The sequence below is a fragment of the Syngnathus leptorhynchus genome, chromosome 20, assembly GCF_054491065.1.
Source record: "Syngnathus leptorhynchus isolate UIUO chromosome 20, UIUO_Slep, whole genome shotgun sequence".
Taxonomy (NCBI): domain Eukaryota; kingdom Metazoa; phylum Chordata; class Actinopteri; order Syngnathiformes; family Syngnathidae; genus Syngnathus; species Syngnathus leptorhynchus.
The window spans coordinates 3,582,058-3,608,695 of record NC_141214.1 but is presented as its reverse complement, the minus strand read 5'-3'; the positions used below and the strand labels follow the sequence as shown (position 1 = coordinate 3,608,695).

Genomic DNA, 26,638 nt, shown 5'->3' with positions numbered 1-26,638 from the left:
GTCCCTATTGTTACTATCGGGCTTTTACAATCTGTTCGCCTGTCCCCTCCAATCTATTTCCTTCACCAATCTCCCTTAACACTTTCTTAGCCAAACAGCTCTCTCGTGTTCACAAGGAGCAGAAAACCGCAAAAGTTTTCCGCTGACAAAGTTATTCGTCAAGCGGAACTTTAAATCTAAAAAAGGGATCACCTGAACCACCTCCAAACTTTTTTTTTTCTTTTGTTTGATCAATTTTCTCCCCATGTTTATTCACTAAGAGATAAATGATTGAGAAATGCCTACAGCAGGTTGATGGAGGTCAAATGTGAATATAAACACAAAGACACAGCGGAATTTGAATGGACAAACATATTTTTGTGTTTGTCCCAGCAAAGTCACTACCCGCGGGTGTCCAAAGCGAAAAGCGCTCCCTCGCCAGCTCTTCAACGACTTTGCGACTCTACTGGAGCATTGGCAATAACGACGCAATGTTTCCCCGAGGGAGAAATAAATGTGTATATAATATTTGCATGCATGCATCATTACTTGCTTTTCATTACTTGCTTCTTCCTGGCCCGTAATGTAAAATACATTTTGGAGGCGACTGCTGGGCTGCAGTCCATCGGCTAACAGTCCAATAACCTCCATCTTGAAGCTATAATAGTCATATAATGTTTTAGGAAAAAGAGAAAGCGAATGTCAAACTAGGTTAATACATAGGCATTAGCCATCTGGTGTGTATGTCAGTGAGAGTGGATTATTATTAGCGACTGACCTCATCTTTAAAGCGACTTGACTTTAGGGCTAAGCTTATATTTTAAGCCTATATTTTGGTGTGCCGCTGTCATGTTGTGTTTAGGAACAAAATTACAGCCAAATCCTTTAATACGACTGAACAGAAGCATCTAAATGTAATAAGTCTGGATTTAAGTTTTTGAAAGTTGCACAGATCTCCAGAGAAAAGACAAAAAATTGTAGACTAGCCATGTACAGTGAATAAATGATGGGATGTTTGACTCTATTTTTGTCTCTCCATCGACTAAAGTGACAGTGGCTCTTCACCTGCATACCTATCAATCATTTCTACTTTTTCTTCTTCTCATCCGAGTCGGGTCAGCGCTACGTCGGGAGATGTCGAGGCCGACTCCCCAGAGGGCCCAGCCTCTATTATCTGCCTCTTCGATCCAGGCAGCATCGATGAACAATTGAGGAGAAGAAAGAAGGTGGGACGGGAACGGAGAGGAAGATCGTATTAAAGGTGAAATTAGTGATATTGCAGAAAGTTGGCAGGGAGGGCCAAGAAATGGAAAGATTTTAAAATGGGAGGGAGAGAATAATGGCGGGGGGGGGGGGGGGGGGGGTGTTAGCGGGACCATTTGTCAATAGCCAGTCGTGTGACCTTGGAGATCGATTGGACTGTCAGACAATCACTCAATAGTGTCTATAACTAGCTGTGCTAGGCAGAGGAAGAGAAAAGAGAGGGAGATGGAAAGATGGCTTGCTCATAGTAGTCAATAGGACAAAGAACCTGAGAGCCAATTGAAGTTAGGAACTACACAAAAAAGTATGTTGCGATTGTAAAGTTAACAATACGTTTCAAGAATAACACTTGCCAGCAAGTCGGATTTGTTTTCGAAAGGCTTTGAGTCTTGATAATCACGCATCGGGATCACAAGTACAAATAAAACAAAACAAAACAAAATTAAATTAAATTAAATTAAAATGTTAATACATTTTATTTGTCAAGTTGTTGCAGGAAATAAAAATGTATCTAGATCCAGATGATTTTATTTCATGCAACTACTACTTTGCAAAAAATGAGACCAAATAATTTATGTTTTTAGCCTAACCAGTAATCGTATTCTTAATCAACACTGCATGTACACAGACACACTCCTTGGGTAATCGTGGTTATTAATAACCAAGCCAAATAAATAATGCAGAGTACAACAGAGGTAGTAAAATGTGAGTAGTTGGAATGCCAAATTGTGCCAAAGCACAGCAGTGGCAGCAGTAGGTCAGTAATTAATGAAATCAAAGAGGCTCTTTAATGAGAAGCATAAAGTGCATCCCTAACTGATGAGCTCCCCCTTCGAGTAAGCAACAAATACAAAAAAGCAGGTAAGGCAAACAAATCTTCACAGTACGCTCCCAAATATAACTTATCTGCTAACGCAGGGCTATGCAAATGCGCCGGGCGAGAAAAAAAAAAACGACTAACGACGGCAAATAAAAAGAGACAAACAGACTTTAGTCAAAACACACACAATTTAACAAAGTCTTTGCGACCCCGTGGGAGCACGCAGCCGGATTATGGCCCTCATTGTTCCACGAGTTGTTTAGCGCCAAAACTACCCCCCCCCCTTCCCATCTCTCGCCAGCCATTATTCCACGTCAGTTCTCCACAGCTAACTGTTAATTTGCTTATCGCCTGGCAGATAATAGAACAGAATTAATCAGCAAATACCTCATTTTTTTGAACAGAGCAATTCTACTGTTTATGTAAATTGAGCAAAAACAGCAAGTGTGGTTTCTACAGTGCAGACTGGAGGATTTAATTATCAGGACTAATTACTTGTTTGGCTTTAACTGTTAACCACAGGTCTGCCACTATTTCTGCCGCTCTCCTTCCCCGGGCGCCCATGTCGGTAACTGCCGCCGGCTCTCCTGGAGGAACGAGGTGGTGAGATAACACCACGGGAAACAAGCATGTCTCTGTTTTGCTTGACATTCCCAATCAGTGCTTGGTTGTCAGTCAGCGAGAGTGGCGGAGTGAGCTTTGGCAAAGATGCAGTTAAAGAAGGATGATTAGAGATTTGTCACGTTTATTATGTGTGATTGTACGTGACCAGCAATGAGTAGAAACTGGTTGGAGCTTGGAGGAGATCATTACAAATCAGGAGGTCTTTATGAGTGCAGTAAAGATAAGCAACTGGATGTTTGTCTTCGCTATTCGACTTCTCTGGCATTGAATAGAATTTTTGTTTTCCAATTCAGGGCTTTGTTTTCCATTTAGAGGACGTGAAAGCATCAAGGCTGAAATGAAAAATAAATGTTAAAAGACTTTTAATAGTCAAGCAATTAAGGCTATTTAACCTTTTTTTTTTTTTTTTTAATAAATATGATTTTATTTACATCTTCTGTCTGCTTTGTTGTTGTCATTTTTATGGTGGTAGTCATGTCCTGCCACAAAGTTTGTGGATATCCATCAAACAAATGGTGACAGGTGACAATGTTGCACAAAAAAAATAAATGAAAGGAAACAAATGGTACGTGTGAGGAAATTTCTCAAACCAGACAAAAACTTTTTCTAGCCAAAATAATGACAAGTTCCTCCAAAAACAAAACTCGGTCTACAGTTTAATGTGCTGCCGGTGACTCGCCGATCCCTGAGGGTTAAAGTCAGACGAGCAGCTGACTTGACCTCGAAAAAAAACATTCTTGACACCAAGCAACCATAACACACTGCATGGAAATTAAAGGTCAACCCTACTGGGTCATCAGCCAATCAAGAGTTCTCGTGGTGGCATAGCTGAGCTCTACAGCCTCCAGTTATTCTACACCCTTGTTTGCAAATCATAAATGACGGAATGACTAAGCCATTTATCATAAAGTGCTTTAGGCATCCAAGTGCAGGTGGTAATAAACACCCAGACGCTGTCAAATGTTAAGGACCAGGTTTTAAGAAAGCCTCACCATGGTTGACATTATATTTTGCATAACTACAAAATAAACAGAATTTAAAACAGCTTCACTGGTGCATTTACCCAAATTTTTTTCCCAACACATTGGCCGATAAAATGTAATTAATTAAGTTTATATTTAGCGTGTTTTGTTTTAGGTGGCAAAGTGGGGCAAGTGGTTCGAAGCTCTAGATTCACATTTGAAAATTCAGGCCAGTGTTTGTCTTGTTTACATTTCCCCGTGCTCATGTGCTTTTTACTGCCAGTGCACAGCAAAGTAGCAAATTATAGCTCTTCAGAAGAAAGTATGGAACAGAGCAAATGAGTCCAACTTTCTCTGGTCTGAACTCTACGGAACAGTTTGCTGCAAGAAATAAGTCCTCTGTCTGTCACAGACAATTTCAGTCCATATTTTAGAAGGCTGGAGGGAATTGGGTAGGGTGGTATAAAAAAGGGATGGATGTTTGTAAAGAGGGATGGCATGACAGAGGGTTAAGATGATGAAGAGAGTCTGGGGTCATAATTCCATGAGTGCCTGAAACCTTTGGAGCAGACTCCCCAGCATGGCATGGCATCACTAATGAAATCTGTGCATTTGCTGTCCTGGAGATGAGAAGTGTGTGTGTGTGGTGGGATAGGTTCGGAAATGAAGAGAGTGATAAAAAAAAAAAAACGGGAAAGGGAATGGCGGTTGAATTGAAGGTTGTGGTAAATAAGCAAGAAATAAAATTGCAGAGCTGTGGTAGAAAACAGAGAGAGTGACAGTGATGCAGAATGAGTGACAAAGGAGAAATTGAGCAGACGAAAAAAAAAAAAAAAAGCCCCATCTCCAGATTTGAATTTGGTGGCCATTCCACACCAGGCAATTCCGCTGCAACACCAAACACAATGCCTGATTGAGGGCAAATTAAAATGCAAATGCAACTCTTCCACTTTTCCCGATTCCACCTGCAAGATAAGCAAAGGACCTCTGTTCATTTCATAAAGTGTGTGAAACTGTGTGTGTGTTTATGCATTAATGTGTATATTTGTTTGTCTACTTTGGAATTAGAGGGGACAGGAGGGAGGCTGGAGGTGAGGTTGTATAAACAGATTAGATTCAGTATTGTCCTCCCCCGGACTGCATTTCAATCGCCGTCCTCCCTGCCATTTCTTCTGCCCTTGTCAGTCGAGCTTGGACAGGCTTCAACTACAAGGCAAGACTTTTAAAAAGGAAAACGATCTAAACACATTTCAAGTTATTTATTTCATCAACGCAAACCTTTCACAGGTTACAAAACATATTCATGTGACCTCACCGAGCCAGCGTGTCAATATTAAAGTGCCAAAAAAGAAAAAACCATTACACCACTGGTAGGTGATTCGCACTCGTGTAAATCTACCTGCCAATGAATTGGATTCACTGAGTGCTTTGGCGCCATTTAGTGATTTAACGGTAGACTCCTTGAAATGACCTTCCAACAAAGTCCATTACTTTAACTCCTCGGAACACATACTACTACCAACTTGAGACTGGGTATTAATTCTATCCACTAACACTACTCGGATTAATTGTGACGGGGTTAAGAGAAGAAGAGAGTGGAACAGATGGAAAGAACACTTGAGAATGTGATCGAGTCGACCACCTTCTGTGTTAAAACATTTCAATCCGACCTCGAGAGAACATCGTGTCGAACCATTACATCATCAGCAAAAAGAAATCGCCAAATATGAATAACTTTTTATACAACATCAGGTAAACAAAGAAGAACATCCTGCCGCCACAAAAAAAAAGAGGTGGCACACCTCCATCAACCTCATAATAACCCTCAGGAACCCCGGTTAAAATCAATTTATCCGTGAAAAGGTGGACTTAATACTCCAGCACACATTCAAACACAAAAAGGTAGCTCGGACCCGCTAAACAAATGGCAAATGTATTCAATGTGAGGCCAAATCAATTACAGCACATTTCAACCAATTCTTGGCAGAATGAACAGCGTCCCCATATCGCTGTAATAACCGTAGATATTGTTTGGATATATGCTGAACCGTGCGCAGTTACTGGGAAAAATGGCTCATAACGTCACAGTGACAAACAGATAAAGTATTTGCGGTAATTGAAAAAAAAAAATAATAATACAAGCGGGTGGAAGAGAATGAATGGAATGTTTTGAAAACCACAACATTGTTGCCTTTTTTCATTTCATTTTCTGCTCAAATGTATGACGTGTATTTCTCTACAACCATAAAATCAATAAATAAAATAAATGTAATAAATAAATAAAAATATAATAGAAATATAATCAATCAAAATACAATCAATCAAAATTTTGTTTGCATCTTACTTATTTCACATTGTTATTGCATCAATATGTGTAAATATAAATCGATAAAATCATGACTTGGACTTTAACTCCACTGGTACCATTGAACACTTGTTTTCCTGCATCTCGATGTTGCCATAGGAATGGTTCCCGTCGACCCCCCTACCCCCTGCAGAATAATAATGATGAACAGAGGTAAACACAGTTCAGTGAGCTCTCAGTGCATTTAGCAATTAGCAACACAGCGGGCACTAGGAAGGAATGTCTTTCATGCTCTCACTGTTGTGTTTGACAATGACTGCCTTTCTGTCCGCTGCTCCAAATCCTCATCATCTTTGATTTGCGTTCTAATTGCCCGCCTTCCTAAATAGCCTCTTGACCAGCTGCCGTAGAGGTGACTTAGTCACCTGACATCCAGCCAGCTGGTTATCTGATCGACTAACTGATTGACTGGCAGACTAATTGTCTTGCAAACAGGAAAGCAACATTTACGGATGAGAGGATGAGACGCGGGAGGGGCGGACCTCACTGATGACACTGATTGCAATCACTGCCGAGTATGCATACAAAGCGCAGTAGCACACACAAATATTCACACCCGAGGTCTCGAGGCCAGGAGCAATCAGAAAAGATACATCGAAACGAGACTTTCCCTCAGCTATCAATAAAATATCTTTTTACAGAGCATAGACTAGAACATCCAGCTACTATAAAAGCACCTTGTCAGGACAATAATCAATAGTGTCACTTTTTTTATACTCAACAAATTCACCCAATGTCAAATATATAGACATAATAGATTCGGATGAACGTTTACAGCTTTGCTCAAGGGCACTTTGCTTCTCGGAAACATCTCCATTTTCCGATTTATCGCTCGCTTCGATACGTGCATACAAAGTCTCTGCTGCACTTTTTACTAACCCTCCGCCCCTTCCCCTCTTTAATCCAAAAGGCCATTACAGAATTCTAATAAACTAGGTGGAACACTGCTCGGTTACATCTTCTCCCACCTACTGCGATCTCAGCCTTCTGCCCTCGCCTACTGATAAAGTGAGAAGAGTCGCTCCCCACGCTGGTGTCTTAACCCGCCTCGCCCAGTCGGGCTTATTACATTTGCTTGTTTGCTCCTCGCATGCACACTCTCTGGCCACTAACACCCTTTCATTATGGATACTCATCGCCACAGGGTGGGCTATCGCTTCAAAGACACCCTGCTTTCCTCCTCCGTGTCCATGTTGGAAGAAGGTGCAGGTCGAGATGTACGGGTGGGAAAACCGCAGGGTGTGTGTGTGTGTGGGGGGGGGGGGGGGGGGGGGGGGGGGGGGGGTCGACTATCGCAAAATAAACGGCCCAGCCGCAGCCGCGCGATTTATGTATTTATTCATCACCGGGGAAGATGTGTATTAAAAGGTCGAACAATTTTCCAGGTCGCTGACCAAGCCGGCGCGGTGAGGAGGCGAGAGGATGAAGTGGAGAGCAATGGGGAGGAGAACCACGATGCTAACACTCAGATAAATATCGACGCCTTTCACCTGTGAGTCGGCGATTGTATAAGATTGACTAAGTACGCTAGCTTATGCATACGTTGGCATCCGTCTGCTCCGCCCCGCTGCTGGTTAATGAGTTTGAAAGGTCAAACACCCCTCAGGAAGATTAATGGGCTTTTTCAGACATGAGGGTAATGGTTTATGAGGCCCTGCTGGACACATTTCCAACATGACAGTCATTACCACTACTCAGTGGAGAGGGGAGGGGCGACCGGGGGGAGTTACAAGCAAAAACAAAGACCACGTCAAACTCCAGGGCAGCAGCAACGCATGGAAAACACTTGACGAGTGTCAATCCAAATTACCGTATTTTTCAAGTTATAAGGCGCACTTAAAAATCCAGAATGTCCACAGCAAAAAAAAAAAAATGGACAGACAAAACACATACGGCCTTTTACGAAAGTGAAGAAAAAAAATCACAGACAGAAAGATTTAAATTATAGATTAAATTGGGAAGCAGAATAAGAAAATATGTAGCAGGCTTGACATCTTCTTCCTCCCGTCTGTTCGGGACTTACTCAAGCACAGCTCGCAAGTTCTTCTAACATGTGTCAGGAGTTCAGAAATGGTAAAGAAGAATCAGTGGACATGAAAAGTACATTACGAGGTCGCTGTCATGGGTCGGCCGGTCTCTGCCGGAGTAACTAAAGCATGGGAGATGAGTGACTGGTGTTTTATTGAGAAGGTGTGGAACCTCATCAGCCTTTGGTACACAAGAAAAAAAAAATCTTCGTGCATCACATTGGACGAAAAATCTGCTGGTTGCATAACGGCTGGCTGCAGGCAGAGAGCTTTTAAAACATGATGGATGGACCTTGACGACTTTAGCGAGACCATACTCCAAAAGAAAATGCTCACTTTGTCCCAAAAAATATAAATATGGAATAAGGCGTGTGTTTGTTTTACAAGCACGTTTGTCAAACAGCCAGAAAGGGATTTCTTTTTTTTTTTTGTACTGCTTTCATCTGCAGGAAAGACAATTGGCCTTAAAAACTCATCCCTGATTTTAAAGAATGTGACAGAGCGTGCTATGTCTTAATAGCTGGTACGCAAGCAAGTTAAAGTTCATTTAACAAGGTCGTTCAGCAAATGAATTTTGGTCTTTTGAAATAGGATGAAGGGCGCTACAAATGGCTGCTTCAGCAGAACTCAATCTATTTTAGAGTTCTTTTTTTTCCCCACCGTATCTGCGCTGTAATTAATGTTTAGAGACCTTAAGCCCTGTTACACTCATAGTTCATATTTTTATTTTATTTACCGAACTTTCTTCCAACAGCAGAATCGCAGTCGCAATTTATCAACTTTAGACAATCCGGACTGAAAAGTCTGCCGACAAATTTTAATCCATCCATCTTTTTGAACAGCTCATCCTCACTTGTATTAAATTTTTTATTTTTTTTTTAAACTCAAATGAATGGAAAAAAAGCGAACAAGAAAAACGAGTGCAGCTTTTACACTCGAGAGCCACTTCATTAAATCTATTTGTCGAAAGTGATCCTATGGATTCTGTCTTTTAACGTTCAGACTCGAGTGACAACTAGGGAGAGAAGGGGGGCGGGTAGGCTCCTAGAAAACCAATAATAATTGGAAAATAATAAGTAGCCCTAAATATGAAAATAGCTGCAATAAATAGACTCACACAAAACACACACTCAAGCGCACACAACTTGTTGGCCCTCATCTACGCTTGATTGGTTCTTGCCAATCCAAGCATAAGTGCCTGCTGATGCTCTCGTCTTTACCGAGAACAAAGGCTGGCGCGTCAGCCTATCGGGTTCCAATAGTCACACAGCTTCTCTTTTACACGCATGCAATTTGTCAGTCTATCGCTCTCAGTCGATGTCTTCGGAGTGGACCGGGAAGTAAATAAGGATCTTGCTGACCGGCTCGCGCTTACTCCGAGGAACACCCGGACTGTTTGATTCCACGTAACATACAAGAACAATGACAGAAACAATTCCCACACCTCGGCATCTCCTTATATTTGACTCTATGTCCTCTTTCCTGTCCCTAATTTATTGACAAGAGAATGTCGTCCTGTTATGCCTGTCATGGGCGCAAATCGCTTTGACCTTTCATACTCGTCGAGGTCAGAGTTATCAGAGCGAGCAGCCCCACACATAAACGTTGTCCTTAACATCCAATCCATCCGACCCTGGTGAGTGAAAATAACCTTGCATGTATCACAATCAGTCGGCAGTGATATGGAAAGTGCAAGTCTCAGCATTTCGCACTAAAGAAAGATATGACTTAAATGTTTTTTTTAAAAAATAACCTTTACAAGACTTCATTTTTGCCACTTGGGGGCAGAAGAAACAAATTGTCAACATAAAAGCAAAAGAGCTCATTTTTTTGCATATTAACAATATTTTAATGTATTTATATATTTTCTTATTGTGAATGAATGAATGAATGGGCAAAAAAAAAGGAAAAAAGAAAATCATTCAATCCCAACCTCAGATTGAGTTCTCATTTCCCCTCCTGTTTCTTTCCCCCTTATTGTATGTGCACCATGAATGTTACAGAAGATCGAAATGCATATATTCCGGGGCTAAAAATATTCCCACACTGGGATCATTTCTGTCAGATGAGAGCAGATAGCGAGGCTTATGGAAATATGCTGCAGCAAAGATGTCTCCATTGTGAGAGTGAAAGATGGCTGAGCTACAGGCTCACCTAAGCACCAACATTCTCCAGTGAAAACATTGCAAAGGCTAAACCAATTACAACATTGTCTTAACATTTTCTTCTTAAGCCATCCAAGTAGAGTAAAACCTCGAAGAATTTCCCGAAAAGTTTTCAGAAGAACATGCATATATGGATGTAATATGGCCAAACAGTGAGAATCTATGTTCCATTGTGCATCCTGCTAGAAACCATCATCCAAGTCACATGACAGAAAAGGATTGGGGCGCATAACAAGACTGCCTGTGCATGCAAAGCTGGGTAAAATCCCTCAAATTACTCCGACATGACAAGTGAGGCATCATGGAAAACCGGCCACACTAACAGCAAGGGCCTCAATTTCGTTCTGTGCTTATTGTTCTGCAACCCGCTCTCCTTGTGCAGAATGGATGGATGGACGAGGGAGGGAGGGAAGAAAGAAGGGAGGGGAGGGCTAGGCAAGGAGGCATGTGGAAGTAAATGAGAACCCGATGAGATGCCAAGGTGTGTTAGTGGTGAGGTGTAGGGAATGAGAAAAGCCGCCTGTAAGGGAGGGGAGTGGCTGGATTGACCGTGCTGGGGGGGGGGGGCTTCGGCCCGTGAAGCGCCACCCTGTGTTTTTTTTTTACTCCTCGATAATATTGCGCAAGTGCGTGTAAAAGTGTTTTTCCCAACATGTGTAGCTCCCACACGTGCGTGCCCAAGCGAGGTCTTCAGCAGCCGGTCGGAAATTGTTGGGTGAGTGTTTGGTGAGCAAGCTCGCAAAGCATGTAGAATTATATGTCAAGTGCGTGCATGTATTAAATCCTGAGTCGCTCGCGGATGTGTTTGAGTAGTCCTTGACGTGGGTAAGTGTGTCATAGATGCGATGTGAGTTGAGACATATGGTTGCATTACACTCCACGGCCACTATATGAGGCAAATCTGAGGTGATCTAATATAAATTCAAATTTATATGGATGGGATTTATTCAATGGGAAATATTGTGGTTGCAAATTAAAATAGGGTCAAAGTGCATCTTGAGGTGGAGCCACCTAACATGAAGGAAAACTAGCCAACATAGTTTGATTATGATGGAGTGCCGGCCCCACATCTTTGCAAAAACAGCAGCTATAACAATAAACATATTGTTGAGTTAATAAGTAGTGGCATCTCTAATCAATTCTTCAGTTATTGAATTTGTTAAGTCATTTTGGTGGAGCTCTGCACTTGTATTGGATCTTGATAGATGGGCTTAGACTTTGACTTTGTCAGTCAGGCATGCAGACGCGAATAAAATGTCTTTAAATGTGGCTCAATGCAGCAGAATGTCATTTTTTTTCACCAATATATTAAAATGACATGTGTTTAATGATGGAATGTATTTGGCAATGAATAACCCATTTGACCAAAGTCCTTGAATCTTCCAACTGGTTAGCATCATAAATCTCAGCTTTTGCACTTTTGTGCAGATCTGAGCAGTTTTCTGCAAACATCTTTTTTTTTTTTTTTGGTCTCCATCACATACTGTAGGTGTGCATGAGAGGAGCAATAAAGAAACCATAACCAAATCTCACACCAGCAGTAAGTGAATCATAATTGTCTCATCATAGTAAATTGCTCAAATGCAGCATATTAAAACCACCGCAGTTTTATGGCAACCACAACAACACACTAGGGGGGGAAAAAGTGCTCCAAAGTATTTAAACGGGGAATAAATATGGACAAACAAGACTAAACAAGAGCAGTGAACGCTGCATCGGCCAGAGAGAAGACAAAGAAACCAGTTGCACGTCATTTGACTTTGCATTCGGATCAATTCAAATGAAAAAAAAAATGCATCTTTTATTTGAATTAAAATGACTTCATGCACTTAATGTATCCAATTGACGTTCTTGAGCGGCTGTGCCAATGTTAAACTGTCAGCAACAAACTCATTGGGAGGTTTAAATGCCTTGAGCGCACGCGACACAAATGCGTAAAACCCGCTTTCACATTCACGTCAAATACGTCCGCAAAGTAGATTTGATTTCAAAAATCATAATCCCGTTTTTTTTTTTATCTGATTTTAATCGCTAAACATTTGGTGCACCTGCCTTTCCTCCAAACAAGCATCTGTCTGTTGCTCGCCACACTGCAAACGTTCCAAAATGAGTCAACAAAGTCCATTTCTACCAACCTTCCTCCTCGTGAGACTCTTCCAAATTATTCAGCAATAATATCCAAAGCACCGAAATCATCATTTTACGCAGATCCATGTTTGTCTGGCCAGTTCCGCGGGGCACTTGTCATCTCTCTCCAGTCTGCCCGCGCGTAAAGCTCCGCTGCAGAGGCGCACTCGCGGTGGGTGGATCGGAGCAGAAGCCGGCTGGGCAAATAGTGTTCCAATGTGGCAAGTACACGGCCTATTTCATACCTCGGGGGAGGGACTACATGAGAAGACTGACGGATAAAAGGCTCAATAATGAAGAGACTGAAGCTGAGCGTGCAGGAGCTTGGACCAATCGTGAAGCAACATAGGGAAACGTTTGCGCCAGGTGTTCCCACTATAGTCGCTCGAGTCAAGTCCTCCACTGCAACTGAAATGCGCTCGTCAAGGAAATTTAGAAGCTATAGAAAGCCGATGAAGTGAACAGAAACACACCCTCTGGAATGATGAGATCATTTAAAGTAGCAGCCCTATACTTAGTGTCTCTTTATTTATGCAGTATTTTCAACTTCATCAATTCATTTATTCTGGGACATCCATGCAGGAGAATGTTTCACGACTAGCAAAGCATATTTGATCTTTTGGGGGATTTTTCTTGTTTACTTTTTTTTTTGTGCTCTGCACTTCACGGCCAACACATATATAATACAATTTATACAGTAGATCATTTGTTTTAATTTAATTTAAAACCCTGACCAATTAAATATTCAAATCAAATTAAGCCTTGGAGTCCATTTTTGGTTTTGGGATTTTTGATATTAGCTTTTAAACAAATAGGTGTATTTTAATTATTTGTGTAAAGTCAATTAAGATATCAGTCTTTTTTTTATTATTATTGCTTACTGAGAATGGAAATAATGGATGACACACGAATAATTCTGGACTTTTTTCTACCTGACTGGGCGAAAGGCAGACTACATCCTGGGCAAGCTGTCATTAAATCACAGGTTACATAAAGAGACAGACATCATTATTTATCTACTCACACTGCCACAGAGTAGGAAGTGAATTCATGCTGCCGGCAAAAGAAGAACTACAGTGTCAGTGATGCACATAAGGTTTCTCACAATCTATATACAGTATGTATATGTTAAGAAAGTTTTTGTGTACACTGAAATTGTTCCTCCGCAATTTATTTGTGCAGTTACGAAATATTTTTTTTTAATTAATCGGACAACAACTGAGACTATCTCTGTGATGGGACTCTCGGCTGAAAGTTTTAAAATGAAAACTTGGGAATATTCCCCACCGAGCAAATATTATCGAACATCCCCTTTCGGCTTTGCTTGTTCCTCTTTCGAATCAAGAGAACAAGGCAGTTAAAGAGATCGAGATTGCTGTTTCAAGGGTTTGCATCATATGGCTTCGCTTTCAGGTCGGCCACTCCGTCTCCGGCTGTCAAACTGCCGGCCCCGACTCGGAAAAAACACGCACAACTTTGCCCCGAATTGATTACTCGCACAACCCATCCTCAAAACCTGTACTATTGACCAACATCTAGAATAAATTGTTTTTGCAAAGAGAAATCTAGCAAATGGAGATGAGAGCTCCCAAAATCTGCACAAATGGGCCAAACATAATTGGCTGAAGCTGCCATTGCAAAATACCGGGAATGACTTAAAACTAGCATAATTTCTTCAGCAGGCCGATCAAGACGCAAACAATGTCACAAGAAACCAAAACAACCTGACAGCGTGCAGAGGTGAAGCAGTAATAGATGTCAATTTCAGGTCACACTCTCAGCACTTATGCAGTACATGCAGCTCAGTCTCAGGGTTCATTATGTGACAATTTCATGCTTATGCACTCCATCGGCCTATCCTGCTATAACCCCCCCCCCCCTCCTTCACATGTTCTCTCCAGGCCACTCCCTCTAATTTCAACCCATGGACTGCCGACATGTCATTTATTTATACAGTGTGTGCCAAGGAAACATGGATTTCCATTTTCCATGCATGAGATTGACTGTAAAAAAAAATAAAAAAAAATAAAAAAGAATATCTACTTTTTTTTTCCCTGGGTCACTAAGAATAAAAATGGTAAAAAAAAATATTCATTTTGTACTGTGAACTTCTACTTAACCCACACCAAAAAAACATAAGTAAATAAAAAAATAAAAAATTAATAATAATAATAATAATGTTTTCTTATGTATCACTGCTGCAACAATAATAATTCCAAATATTTTTTGTGCCATTGGGTCAAGTGATGATTCAAATAGAAGCTTTATTTGTTTACATTCATCACATTTGAGAAACGGGCAAGAGCGAAGACCGCAGCAGCGTCTCCTGGTGAACCGGTAAAGAGCCAATGGGGAAATTACTGCTAATGAGTCCTTGTGATGAAATTAGTTGTGGGTTACAAGAGTGTCATCAAGGTCATATAAATTTCTCAAATCACTTTCACAAACTGCATGCTCTTAATGTCAGCACGGACATTATCGGAAAAGTGCTAAGCGATGTAAAATATTCCGTGTAGATCAGAGTCCCTTTTTTTAGTTCACTTAAATGTTGAGTCCTTACCTTTTTCCAATCTATTATTTTCAGAGACCATAGCATTCTTGACATTTCAAGGACCTATCTGACATTGTCATGAACAACGGCAACCACTTAACTGCTCGAGACAAATAACTTTCATCTGAGGTTAGTACGTTTGACCTCAGCCATCAAAATTAACTGTATTGACCCACATACAGTGTATAGTAGCATGTTAAAGCTTCTTCCTAAGACAAAAAAAAGAATTGTATGTATACAAAAAATTAATTTTATTTAATTGTATTCAATTTTATTTAATCTTATTTAATTTTATTTCATTTTATTTTACACGACCCAAAAAGTGAAAGTGAAAATTATTTTGACTTTGCAGTAGAGGCCTGCTGTCCTCTGAGACACTGATGGGAATTCATAATGTTGCAGTCTTCTTTGTTTTGTTTTTTTTGAGTGACATTGTGACACCTTGTCATTGCCTGGCCTCGACATAAAAACAATATCATGATCACAATGTGAGACGTGTTCCGCGCACTTTGTAATTAAGCAGCTCCCAAACACAGGGCACATGGTGCTTTGATTAGATTAGGGATGCTTAAATCAAAGTAAGTTTAATAATATCTCTTGTGTTGCAATTATACCGTATAATTCTCTGCTCGCCGTCGTCATAGAGACATGCGCGTTAATCGATTCTCCGACCTCCCCATAACACTCCACGTAATGAACCTCAGCAGATATGAATCGTTCTTTCTCCCACTCTTGATAAGTCTGCAAAACATCATTATGGGAAATCTGGAGTTGAAACAATAAGCATCAGAAAGGCATTTGAAACAAATATCTTGAGAATCGCATATTGTTTGGATCATCTCAAATTCCTCCATTGGCGAGGAGTAGCTTAATTGTTGGCAGATATTAGGTTACTGTGAGGTCAACTGGAACTATAAATAGAACCAATTAGGAAGAATGGCCATCCAGATTACCAAGCAGAGTTTTATTATATTATCAATTATTATTTGTATTTATTATTTTGATTTTTAATTATTGACCAATGGAAAGAGCTGAGACAAGGTTTCCGACAAGTGTTTCCCTATTTGCAAGTGCAAAATCCAGAAGAGGGAACGTCAACATCCTTTAGCTCCACTTGTCATCGTCAAGCATGCGCGCTGACGCTGCTCAATTTTGTTGGGACAACAGCGCTTATTTACATAATTGATTAGACCTACTGCATATGGAGCCGCTTGACGAGCGGAAGAGAGGAGCAAACATCGTCGCGATGACATTTGTTCTAGCAAGCTGTCCGAGATTAGCAAAAAAAAAAAATAATAATTGTGATGTAAGGTGAGCGAGGCGAAAGATGAAGAGCTTAAGCGTATGCAAATCCAAAGTGGAATATTCATGTTCTCCTATTGGGGTCCCTCACTCTGGGATCTCTCCAGGCGAGTGAATGAAAAATTGTTCCTCAAACTTTCTCTGAACTTTCCCTCGCCTCTGTTGGCATTAAATATGTAATACGAAACTGGAAGAAACCAGAATGGGAATATGGTCACAGATGAATCTTTTTTTTTTTTCTTCATTTTTGGGATCTTGTTAAAGTCTTTGAATGGTGGCGCTTTGATTTTTTTTATTTAAAATAATACTTTGTAGCAATTATGCTTTATCCATCCAACTGAGCCCCAAAAAATAGTGATGTTAGCAAATACGTAGCAAAATAGAACATTTTTTTCTTCGGAATTGCCAATAAAAAAAGAGCTGAACCAGACTAGAAGACTTCTAATGGATATGTATTATCTCTAAACTACACTTAATAGACCAACTTATTTTTTTTTTTTGTACGCAAAGTCTCAATATGACATTAGTTCTCCTGCCACAGGCCAAAACATGAATCTTCATTCTTGGGGATTTGGACAAAGACAGAGAACAGTAGCAAGATGACAAAAAGTGCAGCTTGTAATATGATTTGTCATTCCCTCCGCTCGCTCTCTGATACGATTACAGGACGAGCCTCAGCCGACGGTGTCGGCTGCGATGGTGTCCCGAGATAGTGGGAGCCCGGCACAAACCAGGAAGTGCACGCTTAGCCCGGCTGCAATCTGTCTCAGGTGGATCATCTTTTGGGAAGGTGACAAGAATTCAAATGACGAACTTGAATGGACTTTGCTGAATTATTCTGTGCAATATGTAATTTCACGTGGTCGTCTAATGGATGCGATGGTTAATCCATCTATAGCTTGTCACTTTGTGTGGTCATGGTGGCTCCTGTGGGGAATGAAGCGTCTGTTGCACGCCATTATTTTTTTCCAGCGGTTCCCATCTGTCAAACAACACATTTTGTTCCAAGCTCTCATTAATTCTCCCCCCCCCCAGTATGTAAAGACATTCCTTTACAGTACAACAAAGACACACATCTATATAACAACCATGTCCACGATTATTTCCCTTCTTCCTCCAGTTTCAAATGCTTTCAACAAACTATTCGAGTCATTACCACTGAGATATTGTAATGCCCGATAGCCTCTCACCCCCCTCCCTCCCCACTCCCAAAAACACATCCTCCCTGATTTATCCTCTCTTTTGGTTCCAATCTCCCCCCCTTCCATCCCCCATCGCTTAGCATCTCTGTTTTCCTTTTTCCATTTCATCTGTAAATCCCTGTTATTGCCAATGCTACCTTTTTGTTGTCGCTTTTCACATGCACAGCATCCCCCCCCCCCCCCAATTTCCTCGGAGACTGGTGGCTTAAGGGCTAGCTGGCAGGCTCGTTGGTAGGAGGAGTCGTTCCCACTTGGCATTGGATGCCAGGAGCAAACTGGAACGTTAACCTGGACCCGCTTGCAAGTGATGGGGATGAACGCGGTTGACCCCCCCACCCCATACGAACCGATATCAAGCGTTAAGGGAAGGGTATAGAAACACACACGTTGGGTACATCGCGTGCAAAAAAATGCTCACACTTAAAGTCCAGATGAAACGTTCCCCGTGACACAAATCCACATGCAATATTTGTTTCATGCAGCCCCCTCCCCCTTTTTCCATCGCATGCCTCCAAATCACGCACATGGTACATACTAAATTTCCTCCTTCACTTAATCCGCATTTATCCAGACATCATAATAACACGCTAACCCTAAATCAATCTAAACACGCTCGGTTACTTAATCTTAAATATTGTAAATATTTGTAATCATTTGGCATTATTGTAGGTCAATACTAGAAATATATATATATATATATATATATATATATATATATATATATATATATATATATATATATATATATATATATATATATATATATATATATATATATATATATATTCACCTTAATATTGCTTCATACTAGACTTTTTTTTGCATTTCTTTTTAAATAAAAATACATCTGCAGCTAACCAGCTATGAGCATTGCATTGTTGTGTTGCATAACATCTTTGTTAAAGGAAAAATGAGTCGTCCGGCTTTCGTGTTAGGTCTCGTGAAATTTAGAGGTGTGCCTAATTTTGTGGCATACTAGTGCACATCTTCATTTGCGAAAGATCTAATTGCTTCGCACGCCCCCCCCGCAGGGAGCCGAATGGTGCCGTGGATGAAGGCAGGTGAGAGTGGATGGATGAATAATGAATCTACTTCAACGCTATGTTTAATCCGTGCAACCCCCCTGTGAGCTGACCTCAGGAGGTAAAGACACGCATGCCATCTTCTCAGTACTTTCCACCTCCCTCATACTATCCACCTCTGTACAAAACTCTCCACAAAAATCCAGCAGCAACAGGCATTGGAGTTTCTCCATCGCTCCGAATGACAAAAGCGGCGACATGCTTATGCGCCGTCTCTTTGTTTAGCTAACATGAGTTTCATATTCCAGACAGTATGCACACTTCCCTCTGCAGTGGAGAGATAACGACTCGGCCAAACACTATAATCAACAAGCCGGAGAGGTCATTGGCTCACCTAGGAACGCAGCAGCAGAAAAAAATGCTTATCTCTCCCTATCAGCATGTCAACCAAGCTCACCTCCACCTCGTGCTCCTCTCCCACCTTGCCTTTAACCACTTCTTTCTTGCCCTTGCCTCCTTCACCTCTACGAGATGGGTGGGGGAGGTGCTCGGATTCCATCGGTAGAAGAATGGTGGGAAAACTAATCCGGTAAAAATAACAAAAGAGGTGGGAGGAATCCCATTCTCCACCTCCCATTCCCGATCTTGGCAGGAAAATAGCAGGCATCCCGGCGCTGGGATAAACTGTGATAACAAATAGCTCAATCTGCTACGTGTCTTCATTTACCGCAGAATTATGATGAATACCTGCAGGGGTATTAGAAAAGAGCCTCTGATTTAAATGTTGGGTCACGGGGAGGTTGATTTCTCCCAAAAAAAAAAAAAAAAAATAGATCAAGGGAAATGGCTCCATCAAATCATCTCAGTGTGATTTCAGTGATAATTGTGAATATTTACAAAGAGATACCTGCAGAGGATAAACACAAAAAAGCCTTCCTAATTTGTTTGTGGAGTAAACATGAAAATACTTTTTGCTTGTCATTATGTCCCCGAAAAGTATCCTTCCTAGTGTGATGCAGTCTGTTCACCAGGCTGGAGGAGTAAATCGTAATAGTCTCATGAACGTTTCTTTTATATCCATCCTACTGTTCCCATCTCATTTCTGATCTTCGCCTTGGAGCCTTTAATGGACTTTAATTCCAATGTGCCATAATGAGACAGGAGCGACTTTATTAACCACAGTGAAAAGCCGCTCCATAGTATTACTCCAAATAAAAAAAAAAACGTATTTCCCACTATTGAGATGTACAACAGAAGCGTCATCGACATGGACACTGAGCATTTGTCATCCATCAACTAGTGACGACAGCCCGCTGTCACGCTCTCACACGGGGGCCGTCAATTTCATTATTTCTGTCTCTGTCTGTCTCCCGCTCTTCCCGTCTTTCATCTCATCTCGGGCCTCACACTGACCTAAATATCTCCCGCGGCATGTGATGAGTTTACGTAATGAGGAAGAGAGGGAGAGAGAGGTCACGGGTGGGGTGTCGCAATCACAAACACGGGCGGAAATCGGAATATCCCATCATTGGGTACGACACACACACGTTCAGAGTAGCGCGGGGATGTTTGAGGAGGAGGTGGAAGGTAATCTCCTATGAATATTCTATCCAGGCAGTAGCAAGGCATTTTAATTATCAGCCCCCTCCCTGGAAGTCGCCGAGGTCTACCCCAGGTAAATTAGCCTCGGCAAACAACCCAGCCAAATTCAATATGATGTCAAATAGAGCTCAGCAGCCGGCGAGCACACACAAAAGCCGACAGCGCCTCGCTTTGCCTCCGCACCAAACTGTTCGAATCCACAAACTGGGTGAGCGTCATTCAAATTCAGAATAATAAGTGAAAAATCAATTTCAGGTCTTCCATCAACCTAACATGCATGTTGAGATATTCCAATGGAGCTTCACATCTATTCGAAATCAATCGACTTTAACCCCACCTATTAGATCAAATCAAAAGCTAGCGGTCATCAGGTAAACACCAACCTCAATATTTCCTCTCTCTCTCCCGAGAGTAATTGTGTCCGCTGAGTGCCGCAACTACATTTAGACCTACTAATGAGCTGCTCCCTGGTTTTTCTCCATCTCGGCTACTCTTCTAATCACAAGGACATCCAGAGTCTACAGAGACCCGCCTGCTTGGCAGTTGATTACCATAATCAGGACTCATAAGACAGGTATTTAATTAGCCACCCTAAAGAACAGGAGCCCTGGAAAGTGTCAACCGCGGGCTTGCTGAAATCATTTTACAGGGAAACTCATTCATTACTACACGGACCTTTTGAAGAGGGCAGAAAGGTGAAAATTGTTACGCCTTTCATTTCTATAGTTGGAATTATTTCCTTAGCCGAACCTTTGTCCCGCCGGATGGTCCAGTCGGAAATCCCAAAGCGAGTATGAGAATGAAAGGAAAGCTGTGCTCTACAAAGCGAAAACTTTTTGTGCAAATGGAAGCCGGTGACCTCTTAAGATGTTCAATACTATTCCACACATACCATCGGACTGGCTAATTAAAACAACATAACGGCTAATCAGGTAATTTGTGGAGAGTGTAAACTGCCTGGAGCTATTTTTCCCTCCCACGCCTAGCCTACGCTTGTGGAGTGTAATATTACAAACAATTTGACAGGCATCAAAAAGTCAAGGAGCAACGATAAGCATGGGAAGAAAAAAAAAATAGACGATTAAAAACTATTATTTTTTTAGGGATTTTCTACAAGTTTTAGTGTAGGTTAGTTCTGACTTGTCAAGGTAAAAAAATAGAAATAAATTGCAGAATCTTTATACAAGAGAAAATGGCATCACTTGAAGTGATTTATTGCATCACGAATAATCTTTTTTTTTTCTGTCGACATCTTTCTACATTCTGAGTCCGTCTACGGTTTGATTTTCCCTGCATGCATCTCGTGAGTGATTTTGAGTTCGAGCAACTCAAGTGTGCCACAATTGGCACGTGAACACGAGGCACCCTTAAGTGCGGCACACGGTCTCAAGGTTTGTTTGTTTGCGTGAGTCAAAGTGTGTGTACGCCTAAAGCATCTGCTCTCAATGGCCCCCAAACCTATTCAGCACATGCGAGTGCTTGCGTTTGTGCATTTGACAGCTTGCATGCATACATGCTAGCTAGAATTGCCATTTGTGGCGTGCACATGACCTAAATATTCCGGGAGGAAATCTTGCAAAAGATTTCTCGTGTGATAGCCATCCATCTGATGCTGTATGATGTGTCGTGAGACCCCCCAACTAATGGCAGATGCATTTCCACTTTGTGTAATCCCAAAAAAAGACAACTCTAATGGGTTAGGAGAATTTTTATATTTTCTGTCAATTTTTACGGGATTTTTTTAAGTAAAATAGAGATAGCGGATTGATGGAAATATTTTATATGTATTTATATTTATTTTAGAATTGTATGGAAATAATGATGACCATAAAACAAATGTAAAATATAAGAGTTAGTTGTGCTTTTGGGGGGTTTAGCAGTATTAAAATCTTAAAAACATTGAATGCTTTCAATGCTATGCTAATGTGGAAATAAAAGGATGGAAATTAGGTCACACTGATCAAGCGAGGCAAATTTTTACAGAGATGATAGACTGACCCAAAACATGACTCGCTTTAATACAAATAGGCGAGTTTATTTTTCGTCAAGAAGATTGTGGGGTTTCTTTTTCAGGATAATGCGGGAAGTGTGTCGGACATAATTTACGTAAGAATAACATGTTGGTGCAGATCGAGATACAGTTCCAGGATGCATTGGGGGAAATTTGGGGAAAAAGCCAAAAGTAGGGATTGGAGAGCTCGAAGACTTTCAAATAATCCTGGTTAATCCTGAGGGAAAATCTTGGTTAAAAAAGGGAAAGAAAAAAAACAGCATATGGCGAAAGATAAAAAAAAAAAAAAAAAAAGGGTGTCAAGCAAACAGGAGGGCAGTTCAGACTAGGACATCTTTTTAACAATGTTGCCAATTTAAAGGAAGGAGCATTTCCAGATGTCCGAAAAGGCAATTTATTGAAAAGTTTGAATGAAAAAAATCCAAATGTGTCCTTTCTGTAGGTCATTACAAGTGGCTAGCTTTTAATTATGGCTATCGCTTTATCTTCAATGCAACTCACTTGACTGATCAGTTTCCCCGCCGGTGAAGATGATAGAACATCTAAAGCTAGGCCCATAGTATTTCATCTGGAAAATAAAGGACACCCTTTCATCTTTCAGAGTGCTGCAAAAATGGCCATAGGATGGACTGGACCTGAGAAAAAAAAAAAAGCTCCAAAGATAATGAGACTTGACAGAAGCTCAAAATTGCACTTTGTCTCCCTTTTTACCATTCAAAAAGGAGAGTGTGGGTGTTAAGTGTGAGCACAACTGCCTCATTATTTGTTTCCTATCAAGACTGCAACTTATTCTGCTTGCCTCCACCCACTCGTGTTTTACAGTCATTAGCACAAAACGCCGCATCGTGTTTCTTTTGCTTTCACCTTTTGTTTCTCCTACACTTTCTATAGTCTTCTCTCACGCCCTAGCTCGCAACGCATCCATCCGCCGGTTAATCCCGCAGGCTTTTTAAAAAACCATCAAGCACGCGGATTTTCTGCCTGAGATTAAGATTGGAAATTGTCTCGTTAGTGCCTCATTAACAGCATCAGATTGCTCTTTTGACAGAAAGCCAGCAAAGGGGAAGATGAGATGGAATATTTGGTGTCAAAAAAATAAAATCTTATAGATGGGTTGATTTATAAGAACGAGCTTGGAGCACCTTGTTATCCTCGGATGCATCTTTTATTGTATGTGTGGTGAGCTTCAAACACAAAATAGCAAAGAGGGCACCTCTGGGAGAAATGTATACATTATTAAAAACTATTAGATGGCCAAGAGGGGAGGCAGGCATGGTCTGGGATATGCACCAATATATATATATATTTTTTTAAGTATTCAAAAATTGGCCATGCACGGGAAACAGTAGAAGACAAGGACACATTGGCCCCGGAACCTCCCAATTATCCTGGAGTTGATGACAAGTGTGTAACATCCTTCCTAATCATGCATGATTCCTTGTCATCTGGGATTCCGCAGTAATCAGTGAGTCTTGTTTACACAAAATGAACCCAGTTCCCGCATGTATTCACTCCCTGACATCAATGACCAACCATCACACCTCATTTCTATCCTGTAAAATGTACAAATGATGTACATAACATGTTTTTTTCATTTTATTTTATATACCGGGTTTCTGCAGCCTGCCAGATGAAACAGTAGCTGGTCGGGTCAAACCAACACTTGTCCATGTTGTGCCTGCAGGGGTGTCAACTGCCCTAGCACCCCTGCTGTTTTACTGGAGTGGCTTCATTAAAATGAAAGATATGCCCCAATGCTTGTGTCACTTTGATTATTTGTTTCTCATGCTACCCTCTATAAACTCTCACTGGGTGGGTGCTACCTTTGCAAGTGACCTACGATCTCTCCGTTCACAACCTGTACCGGTTGAATCACAACAATCCGAGCAGAAATTTGGCAATATCGGATTCCGTGGCAGACCAAATTCTGCAGGCTTATCCCTCCCCAATCTAAAATAAATCTTTCCCATATGCAATTAGTAGCCGAGGCCTAATTCTGATGTCCTCGACTGCCAAGCCATTAACCCATGTAGGCCACCGGCTCACATGTAAGTCAGCAGGATGCAACTCATAGGCTTATCCCCTCACACATGAATGTGTTTTTACAGTGAGCGGGCTCGTGTATCTGTTGACGACGCTGGTTTGATGCCAGCCGGGACCGTCGAGCCAAAATGGATGCTGATTTTTATTTGGTAATAGCCAAAATAATCAGGCAAAAGGTAGGACACCCGTACCCCCCAACCACACCCCCCGTTAGACAAACAACTTATGTTGCGTTTGGTTCAATAGGGTGAAGTGATAAAGTGAATTATGGCGAATAATCACACGGCGCCAGCAGCACTACAATAACTGCCAAGCTGTCCTGATTTCTGCAGTGTCTGTTATTGAATAACGACAGAACTAAATGCAAGTTCCACACCGGCTGTAATTTATCATCGCTCATCGACAGCGAGGCTCACAGATGAGAGTGAGGGAACAGAAAAGGTAGGAGAAGGTGAAGAAAGAAATGCACAGGCATGAATAATGGAAGGAGCGCAGTGTGTGTATTCCCAGCGCTCACCGAATTACTCTCACTTTGCAGCATTTAATCAATGGCTCTCCTTCTATATTTTACATGCTTCTCTCCTTTTTGGCAGTTTTCATTTGTGTAGCAATATGCTGTAATATGAATGACCTCCACACAGTCACACACACACACAAAAAAAAAAAAATACACCGAAAGGTAATAACATCTTAACTTTTAACTGTGAGATGAGTTTGTGGTCTTTGGAATTCCTGACTTCTCCGCTCATCCATTACTTTGACGCGATCATTTATAACCAGTATTGTATTTTTGGGCCTTGCAGTGTTGTTTCTTTAATGTAACAGCTAAACTACCACACACCAAAGAAATAACCTGCATGAAATATTACGGTTATGTGGATTATAAAAGACTTCATTCTGTATTCATTTATACGAAGCTACAATAGCATTCAACAAAAACGGCTTTAATTATGAGAGGGACCTTGGACACGTTCCATCTCGTTCCTCTCTTTGTCTTGACCTTTCGAGCCTAGTAACCAACTGTCTAATAATAGCCAAATCCTCAAAATATAACCACATTAAAGCGTCAAGCATGTATAAATCTCTCGATTCGCATACTCGGAGGACTGCGAAGAGGCCATGTAGAGTTCAGCCGAGGAGTAAGATACTCCTGCTGCTGGATTTCCTCGGCCGGTCTCAGATCCTCCTCTACATTACGAGAGAGTAAATTAACAAGGCCGCTCATAATTAAGCAAGTTTATTAGCCCGTAGGGAATCCCTCCTCCACATAAAAATCCCATCAACCCTTATTTATATCCTTTTCTTTTTTCCTTCAGTGGAGTATTTTAATCATGATTGCATGTATAAAAGAAATCTGCTTTGTGTCCATCGCAAAAAAAAAAATGCATGGATGAGAAGAAACTAGCAGCTAATGATGTGCATCAGATCGCCTCAAAGGTTTGCGAGCCCAAATCACACCTGTCATCGCGCATCTTTCTTTGGCTTTCAATTGATATATTTATCTTTGTTGTGGCGTGCCGATGCGAGGAGGAAGATCCGTCGCTAATCCGAGCCGGCGATCCACCACAAATAGAACATCTTCCTTATCCGACTATCAGCTACACTTCTGCCCACACTGTCACCATTCACTAGATTCTTCCTCAGGCCTATGCAAATCATTTTATTATTTCCTTTTCTTTGATTGTTTTTCAACATCACTTGTCATGACAAGCTACAAATGAGAGAGAAAATGGAAAATTAGAGTGTGTGTAAAATCAGCATGTAGCTTCAGTTTAATTAGCGTGATAATTATAATATTTTTTTTCTAAATTAGTCGTTTTTAAAGTTAGAATTATTAAGCTAAAGTAAAAACAAAAGCTTTTATTCATGACTTGGCTCACGACTCGATAAATGTAACGGAGAAACAATGAAGTACTTTCTTCCATTTAGCTCCAGACGCAATTAAGTTATCAAACTGCAGCCTGCCAAGTCTGATGCAGAAACACAGAGAGAGACTTTGTTAATGAATTAAACTAAAATCACAACACGGGTTCCTGTTAATTGGGCCTGACAGCGGGTCTAACTAGGTGATTTTTTTTTTTTTTCCGAATTGTTTTGGAAAGAGTTACATTCCGACGTGCCAACACGCCTCATGACATATTCCTACGCAGAACCAATTTGTAGAGAAAACACGATGAACAAGGATGGTGAGGAAGAGAATGAGCGGGAATTTTCTGACCCCAAAAACAAATCCAAGCGAAAACATGTTTTTCCAGATTCTAAATTGTGCATTCAAAAAAAAGGATATTTATAAAACAGTAAGCTTTTTATTTCTGAGAGCCTCCTTTTCATGTCTTGTATTTGCAGCTGCGAAATCAAGTTGTGGCTAATTGCTGTTTGCCGATAGCTCGCGGCGAACGTGCCGATAGCCGATTGTTGCTCAAGTGGAAGCAGGTGGACTGCGAGGCACAAACAAACTGACTTAATTCACTTACAAACAAGAATAAAAGACTGACAGCATCTTCTCTAAACAGACTTGAGGCATTTATCCAAAATAGTCAATGAATGACTCGACAGTGTTTACACCAGAGACC

General features: G+C 41.0%; 1 protein-coding gene across 3 annotated transcripts in view; it reads right to left on the bottom strand.

Annotated features, from left to right (window-relative positions):
• epha10 (EPH receptor A10) overlaps window positions 1-26,638 on the bottom strand; it is a 156,119-nt gene that overhangs the window by 64,527 nt on the left and 64,954 nt on the right. Inside the window, exon 1 of one of the 3 annotated variants that reach the window (XM_085900232.1) lies at window positions 12,341-12,544. The exons of the other annotated variants lie outside the window; for them this stretch is intronic. Coding sequence (XP_085756358.1) covers window positions 12,341-12,419 — 79 coding nt within the window. The 5' untranslated portion in view covers window positions 12,420-12,544. Of the gene's footprint in view, window positions 1-12,340; window positions 12,545-26,638 lie in introns of those variants that run through there. 3 annotated transcript variants of the gene reach the window in all.